Below are 19596 nucleotides of genomic sequence, written 5' to 3' on the forward strand. Positions count from 1 at the left end.
CGCGAAGAACAAAGGAGCTGTTAGAAGCGTAAGACTTTTGACGAACAATGAAAGAGAGACCTTTTTTTTAAAGAATAATTTATGGGATTTTTTTTTAAGGCGCCACTTATGTAGTAGCTTACTGATAACATTTTCTTTTTATCACATCTGGTTTAGAAATTTCGGCGTAGCGAATTTTGTGTTTCCAGACCTTTACTCTCTGGAATTTGAAATGTGTTAGCTGTCTCAGTAACACGGGCCAGAAAGATGGTACTGTATAATCTAATAAATGTGATGACTGAAGAAAGTAATGTTTGCAACGAATATATTAACTAGCATCAAGTCATAAATGCCCAATTTTCCATGTTAAAAATATTTTGTGTACGTGAGTACACAGTGTGGTGCTGAAGAAATGGTTTGGTAGGTGATATATTCGCCAAAGAATTACAGACATGACCGGCTTTCTGTAACAAATTTGGAAAGAATTAATATTCCCTTGAAAGGGTGTTGGGATATGATGCCAAATGCAGCTACATTAGACTATATTAGCCTAATTGTCACAAATACCTGCGTGAAATTTTAAAGTGTTTTCCAGCTACGAATCTCGACCTGATGTGGTAAATAAACTTTTTTCATACGAGAGCTATTCAACTTTATTATGCATCTCTGTGCGGGTACTTACACACGTCACAAAATCTCTCGCAACCCTGGTTGAATTCATCCTGAAAGTTTATGGGCATGCATAGTTTATTGTAAAATGCCAGTCGACTTATGTGACTCTAGAGACTTGTGGAAAATTGCCTCCTTCCGAGATTGCTTAGGGGATTCATTGAAGGCAGGAGCTGGAAATGTGGTCATGGTCATTTTGCCCATTCAGGAAACCTGTTAGTGCAGTGTTAGTGAATGAAAGACATCATTCCGCTTGTGATGCCGGAAGAAGTCTAATGCAGTAATATAATCAATTTGCGTTAGGTAAGTGTTTCAGTATCATGCCAAAGTCTCAAACGAGACCGAGAGTATCTGACAAAAAAGGTTATGGGCAATATACCTACTGTTGTTTTTGCCGTTGACATTACCATCCCTATGAATTACGGAAGTAATTGCAGAGTCACTCGATGTCTGTGATTCTGAAACAAAGAGATGATAGGTCAGAGCAAAATGTACAGTTTTTGAAAGATCATATCTGTTTAAAATATAAATATGCATAACTGCAATGCTGGAAGTGAGTGGGTGTGTTAGATGGTATGCCCACTCAGCTAGCCAAAATTTCTCAAAGCATACCCCTAGTTGTATCATTATTACCCCGCAGCTAACATTTTCCACTTCAAGTGCTGCATAACTAAATACAAAGTGAAGTTATAAATATAATAGTTATGTTCAGGCCCGAGGGAGAATCATATGTCCAAACGTCAGAGAGACATCTGGTTTGTTGGCCATTCGTAGCCTGATGAATTGCAAGTCATTCAAAATGCTATAGCCGTACTACAGATATTCGCACGCAGGAAACGTTGTATGTTGTCCGCGATGAACGTTACAGTAATTTTTCGTCAGGCTAGAATCTGCAAACAAAACTTAAGATAGCTGTAACAACTTCCAAAAGGTGAACCGCGCTTCTTTGATAGATAAGAGGACCAGCATATCTTGGACAGTAAGTGCGTGAGTTCGGCAGCTGAAGTTTTAGTATGTAGGCAAGGCTTGTACTGACGGCGGTCTCACCTGCCTAAAAACAGGTGCAACTGATGACAGTCCGCTGCCCGCTTGAACCCTTTGCGTCGGGAGGCCCAGACGCTGGCCTTTTTTCTTAGTTTTTTTTTTTTTAAAAAAAAGTCTGGAAGCAGTTGTTAAAAGGAGCTTGGCGTCTCCTGCAAAATAGGTTTTGTTGCTCTCATGTTAAGTGGGTATTTGAAAAGTCATATTTTCTGTGCAATATTATATGACGCGTGATTCCAGTGGGGATTGGTGGAGAGACGAAGGATCAAAAACTGTCTCGGTGGCCAAGCAGTGAACCTCTGTGGCGTAGTGGTCAGCTCACTGTCCCGAGTAAGACATGCATGCTTGTGTTGTCTGCCTTGATGAAACCAACTGAAAAGTAAAATGAATAATAATTGATAAAGAGTATGAAAAATAGGTTATGACAATAAGTTTTTTAAACAATCTCGCTACCGAAGGTTCCGAGATCCAACTTCGGCGAGGATTTGTTTCCAGTGTCCCTTTCTCAGTTTCATATAATTAGGACTCGGAAGTTGATGACCTAAAACTGTAAAAGAATGACCTAAACAATAACCTTAAAATTCTCAAAAAATGATCTAAAAATTTTAAAAAATGATCTAAGAAAATTTCGCTTTGAAAATGAAAACATGATTTTTTTCATAAACGAGAGTAGTTGAATAATTCGATAAAAACCGTTGTTTGGTGGTGTAAACTACTGAAGCAATGGGATAAAAGCAATTATTGCTAATGTAGTTTTATTTATTTTTACTTCAAAATTACCGCAAAGTGTTTCTGTAAGTCATTCATATTCTTTCACAGTGAACTTTCCACGATACAGTAATCGGCCAGTGTCGGTTATGTTTCGCGTACATCAGATTATATTTTTTTTAATATTGTGACTAATTTTGCTTTATAAGGTTAAAGCGATAATAGAGACCACTAAGGGAACATCGAACTAGGCTTCACACAAAGTATTTTAAGTTTTCTGGTAAAATAAATTTACCACCATAAATTATTTGATGCATTTCCAAACTTAAGTTAAAATAATGTTGTACCTTGACCGTATTTTCGATTAATGGCGAACTTCCTAAAATGACCTTGTCAGGAAATTTAAATGTATAAGGAGATGCATTTAAAATTCACGAAACAACAAAGGAGAAGAAAAAAACCTTCAAAAATGCAATAAAAACGGCCAAAAATGTTGAAAAATGGCCTAAAACCCAAAAAGGCCTAAAATGCAAAATAAAACAATGTTTTCTGGTTCTGACTGAAGGGAAATAGACTGATACCTGGTTTAGCATTGTTTTCAAGGTTCAGAAGAAAAGATGACTTGTCATCAATTTCCGAGCCCTACGTATAATCACCATTCACCCTCAGGATTATCCAAACAGTGGCAGAAAATCAACGCAACTTTTTTTAAAAGTGCATACGCGCTGAACTCTTGCTACCGAAGACGTCCTTAGCGCTACGACGCTAGGGGTCCCGGGTTCGAATCCTGACTTGGGCTGGGTGGTCTTTGTCAATTTCGTCATATCATATCACTCATTCTCATCATCGCGATTCCCAAAAGTTGCAAAAAATGCGACGCTAAATAACAGCAATCGCATCAAACCTTTTTTTTACCGAACTGGTTAGTACACACGAAATTCACTTATCTATGTATAATCTTAGCAAAGATTCATTCAACGAATAGCTATTTTTCGGTTCCGTTTGATAATCAAGTTTAAGAAAATTCGTGTCTCCGTGTCCGAGTTGGCAGTGTAATCACAAAACGAGAGATAAAGGAAATTGACAAAACTTCACAAGCACATTATAATGTTAATATAATACGTCCTACAGTGCATCGCGTATTAACATGATGAGTAACAACATGGTGAACGTTTGTTTCTTAATGCCTGCTCTCATAAGCCAAGAATATTTGGAAGTCAAGTATGTCAGCTACAAATAGGGCATTTGAGAAAGAAATCTCAGTGTGTTCATAGAAGTCGAACTCCCGCGTACCAAAATGGTTAAAGGCTCTCGCCTTGGTAGGAACGGTTCCGGGTTCGATTCCCTGATCCTTGCATCGAGAAGACTATTGGGAAGGTACTTGAAAACAAAGAGTAGCAGACTCCGGTTTCGAAAGGCAGAAAACAGCGGCGATGGAACTTCATGCGCTGACCACACGTCACCCAATGAAAAAGCCACTTGGCATGCCCTTGTCTTTAGAGGACTGTTGCGCCATGGAGAGAGGAGGAGTTCGTACAGATCGTCTGGCCCAGGCTTCGAACCCGGGTCTTACGCATAATAGCCAGATGCTCTGCAAACTGAGCTACCGCGGCTCCTTGTGATGTGATACTTGTGTAAACAGTTAAGTGGCCTTAGAGCATGGCAAAGTAACTGTAACGCGTTACTTTTGGGAGCAACATATCGGTAATTGTAACGCGTTACTTTTATAAGCAAAGTATCGGTAACACGTTACTTCTGTAAGGAAAGTAACGGTAAATGTAATACATTACTTGAAGCAAAGTAGCCTACTTGTAACTTTTGGATGGCACGTATAGGTAACTGTAACGCGTTTCTTTTTTTAGTTTCTTACCCAGCCCTGCTATAGAGTTTGTTTAAAGCTTTTCAATGCATGAGTTTCGTGCGTTTGCACGTATATTTGGTGAAATCATGACTAAACATGATGTACATTAGATGTGTAACCACTGTATTACGTGAAAAACATTGTGGATTACAATTGCGTAGAATGCTTTGAGGTTTATTGCATGTGTGTGCTGATTTTTGCCTCTTGTATAGTTGGCCTTGTTTGAAACCTTAATTTGCGAGCATATACAGTCTGTGTTGCATGCAGAATGGGCAGGTGCTTTCTTAGTGGTCTCAGTCAGATCACCTGTCATACTTCAGGTTGTTGGTTAGTTAGTTACCCATCCATACAAAGCATAGTGCCATCAGGTAAACGTCTGACGTCTTTCTAAATGTCTACAAGATATGGGACGTGTGTGCGTGTGTGCGTGTGTTCTGTATTTCCAGGGAGAATAGTCCCTGATACTCTTCAAACGTCCGTTTGCCATAGTAAAGGTGTGGACCGACGGGGAATTCTTTGAATAACGGGGCTTGCGCGTTGATTTTTGCCATCTAAAATTATGCGAGAATTTTCTTTACATGCGTGAAAAATGACAGTATTTAGTTCTGCTACGGTCTTACACAATTTCATAAATTCAGATGGGTATAAGCACAGGTACAAGTCATAAGTTAAAAAAGGTTAATATTGAAGAGATTTCATAAAGCTTGTTTAGACTAATTTGTCAGATGTACTTAACTTTATTGTGTAAACGTGGATTCGTCAATCATGGAATTATTCGTTTCAATTTACTAACCTTTATGTGATGAACTAATGGCGGTGTATTATAAATTTCATTTTCTCAACGTGGAAAGATTGGTTAACTTAAAAGAATATGTCAGTTCACTTTGAATAATTCACAAAACTCAACTACTTTATGTATATTGAGATTATTTGCATGTAACAACACTAAATATTAACTAACTAACTCTCTAGCCTTCTTAAACCCGAAGGTTCATGGCTGCAGCAACACAGACCTTCCATCTGTCCCTATCCTGAGCAAGATACACTTTTCCATCCCTACCAATTTTCTTTAGGTCCATCTCAACATTATTCTTCCGTCTTCGTCTTCGTACTGGTCTCTTACCATCAGGTTTCCCAACAAAAATCCTGTAAACTCCTCTTTCCTCTCCCATTCGTGCCACATGGCCTGCCCACCTAAGTCTTTTTGATTTAATCATTCTAATAATATCTGGACATGAATACAAATTATGTAATTCTAAATTATGTAACTTTCTCCACTCACCTGTCTCCTCAACCCTTTTAGGCCCAAATATTTACCTAAGGATCTTATTTTCAAATACTCTCAATTTATGTACCTCTTTCAATGTAAGGGACCAAGTTTCGCATCCATATAATATTACAGGCAAAATTACTGTTTTGTATATTTGAATTTTTAGTTTCTTAGATGTTAAACGAGAAGACAAAAAGTTTTTGAAGAGAAAAGCAACATGCATTTCCTAAATTAAGCCTGCTTTTTAGTTCCTCTTTAATATCATTTTCATTTGTTAGTATTACTCCTAAGTACTTGAATTTGGAAACTGGTTCAAACGAGTTGTTATCAATAATTAGATTTTGATTATTACCTAACACTTGGTTTCGGCCTGTAAGCATATATTTAGTTTTCTCTTTGTTAAATTCCAAACCTATCTCTTTAGCTGCTTTGAAAAATATTTTAGCATTATTCTTAGTTGTATTTACATCATCCCCCAGTCAGTCTACATCATCTGCATATGCTAACAACTGAGTCACACCATTTAATTTTAGTCCTTCGTTAGTTACTTTTACCTTCCTAACAGCGTAATCTAAGGCAAAATTAAAGAGCAATAGAGATAATTCATGTCATGAATTGTAAATTTGTCACTAAATATTATGTCATAAAATAACTAAAGACAAGAGTTCGATACTGAGAGCATGAGTATATATATCCCGGTATTTTGAGTCTAATTATTATTCTTACCCTGACTGGATTCTAGGCATATAAGTTAGGATTTTCGACTTCCCTCAAAGAAGCTCAAAGTTTTCTTCAACTGTCTGGATTCTGAACAGAGGTGTTGAGATTTTCGACACCTGGAGCATTCTACAGTTTCTTACACCATCTGGGTTAGGCAGTAGTGTTTGGATTCTCGATACTATCATAAGCTCCTAATTAAGACATTAAGTTCTATTTCACATCGAAATTCAAACCACTTTAAGTACCCAAGCTCCAGTCCTCGTGATCCTGTCATCTGGATGTATTCATCCCTTTGGAGATAATAAACGCTGCAAAATGTATGCAGTGATGAGACTTTTCTTTAACACCTACCCTGAAGAGGGGTTTCAGTTCAGTGTAGGCCATTGGAGTCTTCATGTTCCCGGCTACAGGAGTTGAGGGGAAAAGCTGCAGGGAACGTAACAATTGAAAATGTTTATTTGGCACCTTTTTCATGGGGGGTCTTTTTTTTTTTTAGAGAGAAGATTAAAAACGGCCATTGTCCCTATTTACTTTTTCTCAATGCGTAAATGTCTCGCCCAGTGGGGGGGGGCGTAATTGGGTAATTCTGTATTTTAAGGGGGAGGGGGATCGATTTGAATAGAAATTTTTGTGTGTCTATGTCCGTTCATTAGTTTTCAATTACTTGTTATCCATCGTCACATTTCCATTTGACCCAGAGAGGTGCAAGCAACGTAAAAATTACTTAATATAAGAAAAATCTATTGAATTCCATCTATTCATCCTCTTCAGATACGTTGTTCATTTCAAATATACTCACAAACGTTTGAATAAAGCGAGTGGCATTCGTGTACTACCATTATTTTTTAAATAATATCATTAACATCTTATTTTGTGTTTGTAAATTGTCTAGTCTTTTATCAGTGAATAAACCAAAATATATTTCTCTTTCCTACCGTTGTTTGCTACTGATGTTTGCGCTTTTATCATTCCACCCCTTCCCACGCTCAGTGTCACATCTGCACAGTTGCCGTCCGTCAATCCGCGGCATCTGTTCGAGTGGCGCGCTGTTGCCAAGCGTGACTCGTTCGAATTTGCATTCTAGATTGGGTGTTGTGTTGTAACCCCCCGAGGGGTCGTGCTTGTGTGTGTGTGTAGGGGAGGGGGGGTCATCGTGGCCATTTGTGGAGCGTGGCGAATTTCAGTTGTGGTTTCCCCCTCATGCTTGGTAAATAGTCGCGTGCCTCATGCGGGAAAAGGTGTTAGCTCGCTCTTACGGGAAGTCTGTGTGTGCACAGGCATTTTCAGGCAATAGTGCAAAGGTTCGCCAACTTTTAGAGTCGGCGCTGCCCTTCACATGTCGCACCCACTATTTAAAAAGGAATGTCCAAAGTCGATTTCTGTGTGTGTGGTGGAATTTTTTTAAAAAAACATATGCCTGTGTTTTATTTGTATTTTTGTTATTCGCCGTCGCTTTTCTGCCAGTTTCGGCTAATCGAAACGATGATGATGAGTGACGATTAAATTAAATTGATGGAGGTACACTCACAACACCAATGTTCATGCCGAGATTCGAACCCAGGAGAGCTTTGGTGGCGAGTCCGACAGTCGACCACGCGTTACCATTCAGCCATTTCATTGCAATAGCTGCAAAACCACACCAAGCACGCAGATGTCAGTAAGTTTAGAATCTTTAATAGTAAACAGGAAAATTACATTATGCAAAAATCAAATAAACCAATAAAGAGTTCAGAATTTTTATAATCGATTTGTAATTTCATTTTAATTTATATTGTACGAGTAAAATACAATGCATTCTTGCACAATGTTAAATACAACGGAGGCATTCCACAGTCCATATCTTAATCGTACACGAAAAGCAATTTGACCTTACGATTTGTTATACGTTATGAGATAATTCCAATGCCAAAATCAAATTACTCAGAAAACATTACGTATTTCCCTTCTGGGTTTTAAACATGGACTCCGAGACTTATGGATGAAAAACGAGACGTCTGGTCACCCTATTACTAACTTGTATTGTTTTTAATTAAAAATAAAGTCAGAATAAGATTACAGAACTGTGCAAGAAAACATTGATATGGAAATATGAAATTTTATGATATTCTTCTTTGTACATAGAGCAACAAATGCATAAATGTATTTAACAACAACACTTTGCTACGCAAAACATTGAATCCGGGGACAGTGCTCCATACAGCTACGCTTCTCAACATGAACTCTTCCTCTGTATTTAGATTTTGTTGAAAATTTGGACTATTACGGTATAAATGCATGTATCATTTCAAGGTATATAATCGCAAAAAAACCGGCATAGGGTGAGTTCCATTGGCCTTATGTAAGGGGAAGGTTTGGCGAATCCAAAGCTCTTCTTTTCTTTTTAGTAAACATTTTGCATTAATTTTACAATAGAATAATAAACACAAGAACTGGACAAATCCTACAATGTTCAATGGACATTTGAAAATGTTTATGTATGTACGTTTGTATAGGCTATATATCTTGTAATGTCCGAGATATCGACAGTTGACACGGATGGACAGACAGACGCACACGACCGTCGCAACTTTTGCTGATTAGTACCCTAAAATGTATTTGAGCTAATGCGTGTTTTAATATTCTTATATATGTCATTTTCTTTCTTTTAGGTAAGGTATCTTCTAGATATTACGGTGGGAAGAAAGAGCCAACACCAGTTGCTACAAACGTGAGTCCAGTTTTATAATAGCAATAGTGGCTCTTTGTTGTTTTTTACGTTAAGCACATGATCTGCACTAATGATCATAAAATTTTGTGCTCTGTTATCTTTTTATGTATTTTGCAACTGCATTAAATGTTTATATTTTCCAAACAATCTAATATTTAACGTAAGTAGCAAGACAGCAATAATATAAGTTACTAAATTAACAAAACTGCATTTCGTTCGCAAGAGCAGTGAAACGCAAATTTGACGCGACACGTCAATTATCAGTTTGTGCATCCGTTTCGTACTCGAGTAATTACTGTAAACGGATCAATAAGCTAAAATGGTGAAAGTAAGCTGACACACCTAATAAATACAAGTTAATGAGAAATCAGTTGCCTTAGATAAAAACTAAATATAATTATTGCAAAATGCTGTTGTTATATATTCGATAATTGTTGTGCCTCCATGTATGGTTTAATTTATTGCCAATGCATTTCTTGAAAGAGATGCACGTTTCTGCAGCAAAACACAAAGAACAAAAGAACAATTGCAAAGAATTTTAATCTCCAATAAACCATGATGAAATTGCGGAAAACGAAATCATACCAAATAGCAGCATAGTCGAACCTCTGTCTCTGTGACTGAACAGTCCACACCACATCACCTGTCGATATTTCAGTAAATACTAGAAATACGAGGGAAAAAATGCTAGATTGATATAAGATATAAATTATACCCATTGGTCGTTTATATAGGCCAATTGTGCACTAGGATTTCCAAGATTGGACAATGACTTGTCCAGGTAGTTTTAGTAGCATATACATTCTGTTTGACTCAACTTTTCTATAAAATGAAAAAAAAAAAATAACGTCAGTTACTGATGAAATAGAGCACCGAGTGATAGCCACCTCCTTTATAAGCATACGGAGTTCTGGCCTAATTGGTAAAAACCAAAGGTTATTTTACTAACGTATACAACTTTGGAAGGCCAAAGCCTACAACTATAGCACTGTAGCTGATGACCTCTATCCTGACCAGTAAGCAGTTCGTTGACTTTCTGCACTATCAGTGGCGCGATAAGAACCCCTCAAATGGTTGATTTTGTTCCACAGTCATTAACGATACTTCGTTCTAACCATTGTTGGTTGAATTTCTAATATTTAAAAGCCATGAATTTTTCAAATGATACGCTGGAAGTTTCCATAAAGAGGTTGATTTGGTATTTTAAGTCCACTTTATGCACAGTAAGGCTAATCGGGATTTGGCCTACAGTTTGAAGTGGGATCCGAACCACCATGTGCCTCCACCAGGTATCGAACCCGAGACCCCTCCATAAAGAGGAACTTTCACATTCAAATTTACATCTGTGAAACACTATGCATATTTCATTAATCTCTTCTATTTATTTAACGTGTGGCAAAAAAGCTTTTTTAGTGCAGGTAGTGTTGCAAGAGTCTCTCCTCCCTAGCACAAGTACAAGTTTCTATCGTAGTAATTTTGCAGTATTCATCAGAGTATGGTTAAGTTAATAATAATATTATAATAATGTGCCATTCGATTTCCTACACATTAACGGTATCATAAGAATTGAATTCTCCTAAGATTTTTGTACGTGAAAGAACTTTACGCACTGAAAACTACAGGGAAAAACTATGAAACTAGATTTCTATAGGGTCCACTTACTGAATTCTTCAGGGGCTTAAAAGTCAGTATCGCCGCCACTGTACAGTACTTGCCTTTCGCTGCAGTGTCCTTGCTCTCGCCACTAAGAAAAATAAGTTATATTGTGAGCATTATAGCTCTCCAATTTTTTGTATCACAAATTCAGTAGTCATTGTTTGTAGATGTTATAGCAGATCATCTTTTCATTCATACATTTCGACTTGTCTGAAGTAACCTTGCTTTATTGTTTCTGTGTCCATGTCGTCACATTTTGCTTGCTACGTTACTAACTAACTTCATTGTCAGGATGTTAACGTGAATGAAGGAAGGAAACTCGACCATGACACCGTGAAATTAAAGTGATTCTGACCCGTAACTTTTACCGCCGAAATGATTCACAAAAGAATCGTCACGCAGGCGTGGTTAGTGTCTGTTCTGGCTGTGCTCACTCTCATGGCCACGGGGATCCGTTTCAAAACTTCGAACTGCTAGACAGCTCTTCATTCATGAGTCATGTCTGCGTTTTGCAGAACAGAAATTCTACACATATATGGTGGCCTGTCATGGCATTTAACGTGGTAGGAGCTTCACTTTGTTTCTTACCATTGATTGAAGGGTATGATTTTCCGAATCCAATGTGTTGAAGTTTAGGGCGCTGCTGACAAGGAATGGGTATGAGTTGTTGTGCAAATCAAATTCTTCTGTAGTCCATATTAAATTGTTCATCCGTATGCTGCACATCGAATCGGTGGAACCCCTCCTCTCCTTCCCTCCCGAATTTTTCTCGTTCATTGAATGCAGAAAAGAAGCAAAATGCTATTTATGATAGTCGATGAAGGAAATAACTAAATTAATTAGAATTTCAGAATAATAACTGAGAGGGATATAGCTAGTATAGGGTCAGCACCCTTATCACCTGATTGAGGTGGATAAAATTGTAACAGAATGTAACAATGATTTGAAATCTGTATAATAATAATAATAATAAAAAAAAGGGCCAGATACCCGTCTGGTGTATCGAATAGAAGTTTCACCACAAGAATATAATACTGCACTATATAGCCAAAAGTCACCGGACACCCAGTGCTGTTCATTCCAAAGACACCAGCCAGGTAACTAATAAGATGTCGGACGTCCCTTCGCTATTATTACAGAATTTATTCTTCCGGGCAGGCTTTCCACTAAGTTCTGGTATATTGCTGGTGGATTTTTATCCCATTCGTCCTGTAGTTCCTGAGTGGTTTTTGGTCGAGGAGGTCTTGCGCGCAACCGACGCTTCAGTTCATCCCAAAGATGTTCTATGGGGTTCCAGTCGGGGCCTTTGAACGGGCCAGCTAAGCACATAACCTGTCCTCAAACCACGATGCAATGGACCCTGCTTTATGGACAGGGGCATTATCTTATTGATAGAGAAAAGGGCCCATTCCAAACTGTTGCCACAGTATGAGCAAGCATGCTATTGTCTAAAATGTCCTCATAAACACTGTTCATGTTGCCATTGACCAAAACTAATGGCCCGAGCCCAAACCAGTAAAACAGCCCCAGACCATGACACTACCACCACGTTCACTTGGGTGTCCAGTGACTTTTGGCTATATAGTGTATATAGTGAAGTTATCAATATAATTGCCATAAAATTTCTGTGATTACTACGTCATGAATTTTATATCAGTGACCGTCCTCAAATCCCTTTAAAAATTCTGCAACGTCCATGTACATTCCTTAAAATTCATGGATCCTAACAATAGGAGAGACAGGCCGTGATTTGAAGTGCAATAAACACATTAAGTGATAAATGTTCTAGAGGGCATTAATTAGAATGGCGTTGGCTTTTATGCATAGGATAATTGAATGAAGTTAACTTACACGATTTACTAGGTTAAATGCTTGATTTATTGAATAAATGAATTTGGTTACGAAGGTTCAATGCAGAAAACGTGGTCATTCATATATATTTCTCACAGTACTTGATGAATGAAGTGAAGCAAATTTTCTCTGTTGAGTCCACTTTGAAAATAATACTCCAAAGAGTCTGAAATGAACCAAGACGATCTCTGGAATAGATCACCTGAAGAAAGCTTGTGAATGTGATGGCCAAAAATTGGAAATGCGCAAGAAACGATCTGCAGCATTTACTTCGGAAGATATCCTCACAGTGTCTGTTGAATCTATCAAAATTTGTGATTGGCAAAATGAAGATAACTTCTTCATGTGATTTGAGAAACTCAACTAACGTCCAGGGGTCAACCAAAATATTATCTTCAATTTAATCTGATCGCAACACCAGACACAGATCGGAAAATAAATAAATAAAGATTCAAAGATTGTCATTTAAATGCACTCTTACCTGTGTGCTGTGCAAAGAATTAACATTTTCGAATAGTTTACAGTTGATGATACACTGGTGAAGAAGGTCAAGCCCGTAATAAGGATTAAGCTAGGGGGACTGGAGCCTGTGGCGCCATTCAAAGCGTTTCTTTTTTAAAAACAACAAAGTCAGAATGTGGGACCGAGAAATTTACACTTGTCAGAGGTAGGGGAAAAGGAAAACATACAAGGTGTTACTTGACCCTTGTTGACGATTTTGCTTCATTGAAAGAAAGAAAAGTTAAATTATAATTATTTTCTTTCTGAGATATGTCGAGTCTTCTAAATATTGTGTGAATTTTACCTCTAGTAATGTGTAATACATATTTGTAACGATATTATTTTTTTTTCAATCAAAGTTGAATAGTTTTAAATTACAGTTCTTTTCTAGTGAGGACATACTGCACACTGAATATGTTATTAATTTTAATTATTATTCTTAACCTTTTTCTTCTTTTACTTGCAGGCTTATATTCTGGTAACACGTTTCTGGAATTTTCTGTTTCCCAAAGTTATAGTAATAATACTTTTTGAAAAATGTTCTCCAGACACTAAGACATAACTGAAATATTCTTAAATATGGTAAACTTTTTAAATCAGAAATGCAAACTACAAATCTTTAAATATAACCTATATTATTTTTAATGAGTTTTTCTGTAGATCCTCATTTCAAAATTTGTAGGATGTAAATATTACAAACCATGGCATATGAAGAAAGTACCGAAGGATGCACTTCAAATGGCGGTGCTTGGTAGTGCGCGGGTGGGGGACCACAATCCTGCTTAGGACTCCAAAATATCTAGCTAAGGGAGTAGAGAAGGTTGACTTTAACCTTTTTCTTGGCGTTCGCTGACCACCCAACTTGTTAAGGGTGTGCCTTTTACTGTCGTCGCGCTCTGCAAGCTTACCTCCTGTCCCCATGAGACCATCCTTTCATTCGGAATGGCATCGGAAACAGTTATTCCGCTGTCTGAGTGCTATTTTATAATTCTATAGCGAGGATGGGGCGTGGAGTTCCGTTTTCGAGCGTGTCGCCCTCCTACAGGAAACATGCCAAGCAGGCGATGGAAACATTTCCTCTGCGAGCAACAAGATCCATTTGCAAGCCTTGAGAGCGTTGATGTGTTGCGTCTCGGACCCTATGCTTTGTCATCGCCAGCAACGCTGCCTTATATCCTGATTAATGATATCTGTTTCGCTGGAGTTGCTCCGAATCTGAGCATTGAGTTCATTGATTTGCTGTATTTTACTTTGCTTTTCTGCCACTTTTGATAATCTCGAAGATGAAGATGAATGGTGATAAGATTAAATTGTTGAAAGGACAATCACAAACATACATGGTCAGGACACAACACAAGCGCCACAAAGGATATAAGTCCAGGCGCCAGAGCCTCGTTATTCTGCAAAAATGCAATCTAGTGTGCATTGCGTGGAAGAGAGATCGACACTTAGGTATCTTCAGAAAGGGTCACTCCTTAATAGTTTATGTATATTTAATTTTTTGTCGAAGTTAGTTGGTTGCAGATAAATATTTTGTAGCTTCATTAGAGTTGAGCGTATTGGTAATCGCCAGCAAATAGTCACAGGAAAGAAAGACCCTTACCAAAAGAAGACACCGAGTCGTAACTCCCGAAGCCACCAATCAACAAATGAGCTGCTGACGTCATCACAACCCAGCACCTATCGTTAACCATCTTCCTAGCCATACTCGCGTGCACGCTGGAGATGTTCCGAATATAATTGACTTTTCAGAGGAGAGTGGGATAGGCCCTTATTGTGTTAATCCCTTCAATTTAGCTACTCGCAACTTTGAATGTTCTGTTTGATTTGCATTTTTAAGAGATAATCAACCTCCAGCCCTCCTTGTAGATTGCAAAAAATTAGGAACGGTGCTATTTCCAAGGTTGTTAAAGGTACACGAATCCATAAATTCTAATGGGTTCTATTGGGTTCCGCAACAGGATCGGAACCTTTCTTCTTGCACAATTTAAATTCGGACCAAGTTGCGTATTGTTTAATTGAAAAAAGGTTCTTGGACCGTAGCCTATTTAAATATGGTCCGGAAAGAAAGGTTCCTGGGCCATATTTAAATTCATTCCGAAATAAGGTTTTTTGGCCAATTTTTAATACATTAAACATAAAAAGGTTCTTTACAGGCCAAACCCATTTACACTTGCTGATTTTCTCTCCCGGACGGAAATTGTATTTATTTACAATCCCTGGGTCTTTAACAACCCTGAGCTTGTTAAAAGATCCAGGAGTCCATAAATTTTAAGGGGATTTATTGGGTTCCGTAACAGGACCGGAACCTTTTTCCTCGCACAATTTAAATTTGGTCCAAGTTGCGTATTGTTTCATTTCAATACGGAACTTTGACCCTATTTAAACTTATCCGTAAAAAATGTTCCTAGACCAAATTGAAATTCTTTACGGTCCAGAACCAATTTACGGTTGCTGATTTTATCTCCTGGACCGGAATTGATTTTTTTTTTCATTGCTGGACCCTTAACAACCCTGGCTATTTCATTGCGCTTCTGCTCTGCTTAACACTTGATATAAATATTATCCTCTTGTGTAATCTCAAGCTGAAGTTGATTGTCAGAAATGGAACGTTGTTAGCGAACGTTCACCGTATGAAATTCTTCTCCCTTCCGGCTCGGTTGGATTTTCAGGCAGGGGGTTGCAATAATCGTTGACCTAGTTCTTGCTCCAGGGATAAAGTGCAAGATGGTGCTGTCTACCTACCCCCTGCTGGGTCTCTCTCCGCCCGATCGATGCCCTCGTTTCCTTCGATTCGAGCGGGGGGGGGGGGTGTTTCATTTGCAAGTAGTCGGATCCAAGACATTCTCCAGCTCTCACGGAAGAGATGATATGTGGATTAATATAGGCTGCCTCTTCATTATTTGTGCATTCCTCGAACCTGTGATATTAATACGTATAAAGTATATATTTCCAGAGAACTCGTATCTAGGAGAGAACTGCTAGGTTCTTTCATGAAGTTATCTTTTTTCTTAGGAAAAAAATGTAGGTACTCTGAGATTCGACTTAATATGGTAAACGCTACTGTGAAGCAATTTTCTTTCAGTTTAGGTGAATGGAAAACAACAGATTTGTCCAAGAAATAGACAAAATTAGGCAGTTACTAAAATGTGGCGAGACACACACACATAATTTTTTTGACTTCAGCAATACATTAAAGTTCATAAACTACTAATGATATATTCCCTGTTCATTATATCAACACCAGTAACTGTAAACAGAAAATTGCTGTGCAATCTAGACATAATAAGGAAGGTCGATCATTCAAATGACGTCACTCAGTATATAGTCCAGTCATTCTAAACTCTTCCGTAGTTAGCAAACACACACGACTTCAATACCTCAAAACCTAGGCAAATTATTGGGAGAATGTAATAGTGCTTCGGATCCCAATTTAAACTGTAGTTATGATCAGCCTATTTGTGTATAAAGTGGACTGAGAACACACTTTGCTTTTTGCCAAGGCAAACTGTTACTTTTCTTTATTTGAAAATATTGCTCCATTTAGAAACTGCTAGCGACAAAAACGAACGTAAAGTTCTGTTAAAATAGTGTTCCACTTGACTTTTTTGACGTAAATGTATTGCTGTGAAAGGGTACAAATTTAATTTCATTGCTGTGCATAAGGGTACGAATCCCTTTGAAGTACTATTTTTTTTATTATTATTTAATTTTCTACTGAAATTCGCAAACATAATTGACAGATAAGCAGTTTATGGAAGGTTGAAAATTATAGATCACAGGATTCATGAGACCTTTTTTGTATTACTAGAACAGGTTCTTGTGACACAATTTTAATGTGTCGTTCTTAAAAATGAAGTTATCAACACTTTGACGCATCTTCTATAATGTGGATACCACACACCAGCTAATCGCGTCAATGACATTATGACACAATGAGTTGAAACATAAGAAGGAACACATAAGTAAGCGTCCATTCCTAGCGGGTGTTCGAACTCTGAACGTTCGGAGAGAGATTGTGAGTCGAAATCTCGGCGCGCGACAGTTTGAATGAACTGATAAAATATTCCGTAGATGACAGAACGAACACCGCACATCCGTGCATTACGTACCGCATTACCAGAGTCATTCCACAACAAATCAAGATTTTTGCACAAATTCCGCCTCATGTTTAAGATTTTGGTTAAATTTGGTGAGCTCGCAATATCATTGTACAATAAAACATTACCATGTCATGGGCCTTCCCGATGGCGCAGTGGTACCGTCTCGCCTTGTAATCAAGGGGTCCCGGGTTCGATACCCGGTGGAGGCACATAGTGGTTCGGATCCCACTTTAATCTGTAGGTTCAGTCTCGATTAGCCTTACTGTGCATAAAGTGGACTTAAAACACCAGATCAATCAATTACCATATCATAATACAACTGGTTTCATTTATTTATTAATTTAGTTACTGCCCTCAACAAAGGTAAACCTCCAATTTCAGACGGCAGATTGGTTTACACAGAAGAAACATAAAGAAAACAACACAATTACCAAATATATAAACATTACATTAATAAATACATTAACCGATAATACAAGTAATCAATTAGGCCTATGTAATCACAAATAATCAAATTATACAATATGGATGTTTCACTTGTTTTTCACCATACAATAACAAAGACTTGTGCAATAATTACATATATTAAATACCTATAGATATAATTGTAGAATACTACAATGGAAAATAATAGTGATAACGAAATGATTACAATGTATTTGTTGTCGTCATTCTGATTGCAATCATTTTTTATATATTTTAAATGGCAATGATAAATCTAAGCTCTGGTTATTAATTGAAACCGTATTATACAAATCACACATTCTACTTAGTAGGCTGCTTTTATATTTTTGAGTTTAAAGTTTGTCATCAAAAATATTTCCAAAATCAAAATTTTGATTTTTCAAAATTCTTTATTTTAGAATAAACCTTGAAATTTTGATCCATTAGTGGCAGGTGTGATCCTGCTCTACGTGGTTGCATACATTCAGGGGGATTTTTTTTTTTTCGACGGCTCGTATCGTCGACATGCGGTGTGACAATTTGTGAAGTGACACGCTGTAATTGTTACATATGATGTATATTTCGAGACACACCAACCACACAAGACGAGACACAAACTCTGTCACATCTCATTTCTATGATCACTTAATTTTAAGGACCCTCATGTTAATTGGCGACATATTGTTTAATTTAGGCAAATCTGAACTGGGCCTACATTTTAAAGTTGGATGCAATCCACTTTGCAATGTGTATTTACCGGTTGATTAATTGATTGATTTGCCAAGATGGGGATGAGTGATATGATGAAATTGATTAATGGACACTCACAAACATGTATGCCCATGCCGGGATTCGAACCCGGACCACTGGCGTCGCTGCGCGATGTGTTAACCACTCCGCCAGGGAAGCGGCATGTGTATTCGCCGGTTTCGAACCCGGGACTCCCTGAATACAAGGCGACGGCTTTACCACTACGCCATCGAGGAGGCTCTACACCACTGGAGGGTGATATTCTCAGGAAAGGGCGATCACCACCAAGGCCACCTAATTCTTGATATCGACGGGAAATGTCGACCTCAACATCCGAAGGTCCCTGGGAATCGAACCCAGGGACCCTCGACTACGTCCTTTTATCATAACCACTGGCCCAACTCGTTTGGATAGTCAGATCCTACCGATACTGTAATTGTTGTTTTTGCCCTGAAAGCCAAATTTTTTGTTCACGTGCATCCAGCAAAACCTTATCCATTCGGAGGCGTGGAAAACGGCGGCACATGGATTGGCTAGCGATGACGTCCGTCGCTCCGCCCAGCTGCCTGCACGAACGTGCGGGCCACTTCAGTTTGCCAGAGAGCGGAGCGCGGAAAGGGTTTTTGTGGCGTTCGCGGGTGTTTCCAGTGCTGGGACCACAGTGTGGATGGGGGTTTCCAGCGGGGCCGGGTACGAGCAGGGGAGTAGAGACAGGGGACAGCCTCATCTTACCCAGTGCGTCGATGATCTTTTGGCCCCTTTGAGGAGCAAGATGAAAGTGCTCAAGAAGTTCAAAAGGAGAATGGGTCTAGGTTGGTATCGTTTCTTCTGTTCAGTTTGCATGTTTGTTTTGGTCGAGTTCGTTGGTGAGTTGGACGAGTGCCCATTTCCAAGCACCGATTTATATTGCCGTGCGTGTGCGGGAAATTGTGTACGTGATTCAGGTATATTATTGATTTAAGTGAGTATCATACGAATGCATGTGCAACCGCCTTGGTGACTGAGCGCGTTGGGTGCTGGACTCACGATCTTCGGTTCCAGGTTCGAGTCCCATCGGCGTCCTGGGTGTTCATTTGCGAGTGCCCTCACCAATTGTATGTGCATCCAGCTTCGTTGTCGGAATTGGTCTAATTCGACAGAAAAACACGCGAAGTAACAGGCACAAGAACGCATGTGGAGCGCAACACCCAGTCCGCTTCCGAAATGTTTGCCAAATTGCCATGGCATTTTTACGAAACAGCAGACGTTCTATAACATCAATTCTCGTTGACTGGCTCTTGTTTTCACGTTATGCAGAAAATGTAACTGAACTAACCACCAGTGTTGTTTCGTATTC

The 19596-nt window shown here is 38.5% G+C and overlaps 1 protein-coding gene across 3 annotated transcripts in view; it reads left to right on the forward strand.

Moving 5' to 3' along the window:
* neur (E3 ubiquitin-protein ligase neur) overlaps positions 1–19596 on the forward strand; it is a 237738-nt gene that overhangs the window by 140961 nt on the left and 77181 nt on the right. Inside the window, exon 1 of one of the 3 annotated variants that reach the window (XM_083142967.1) lies at positions 18862–19072. The exons of the other annotated variants lie outside the window; for them this stretch is intronic. Within the exon in view, the coding sequence (XP_082999093.1) occupies positions 18928–19072 (145 nt within the window). The 5' untranslated portion in view covers positions 18862–18927. Of the gene's footprint in view, positions 1–18861; positions 19073–19596 lie in introns of those variants that run through there. 3 annotated transcript variants of the gene reach the window in all.

This window comes from Lepisma saccharinum, chromosome 21 (assembly GCF_977018435.1).
Source record: "Lepisma saccharinum chromosome 21, izLepSacc3.1, whole genome shotgun sequence".
In the NCBI taxonomy this organism is placed as follows: domain Eukaryota; kingdom Metazoa; phylum Arthropoda; class Insecta; order Zygentoma; family Lepismatidae; genus Lepisma; species Lepisma saccharinum.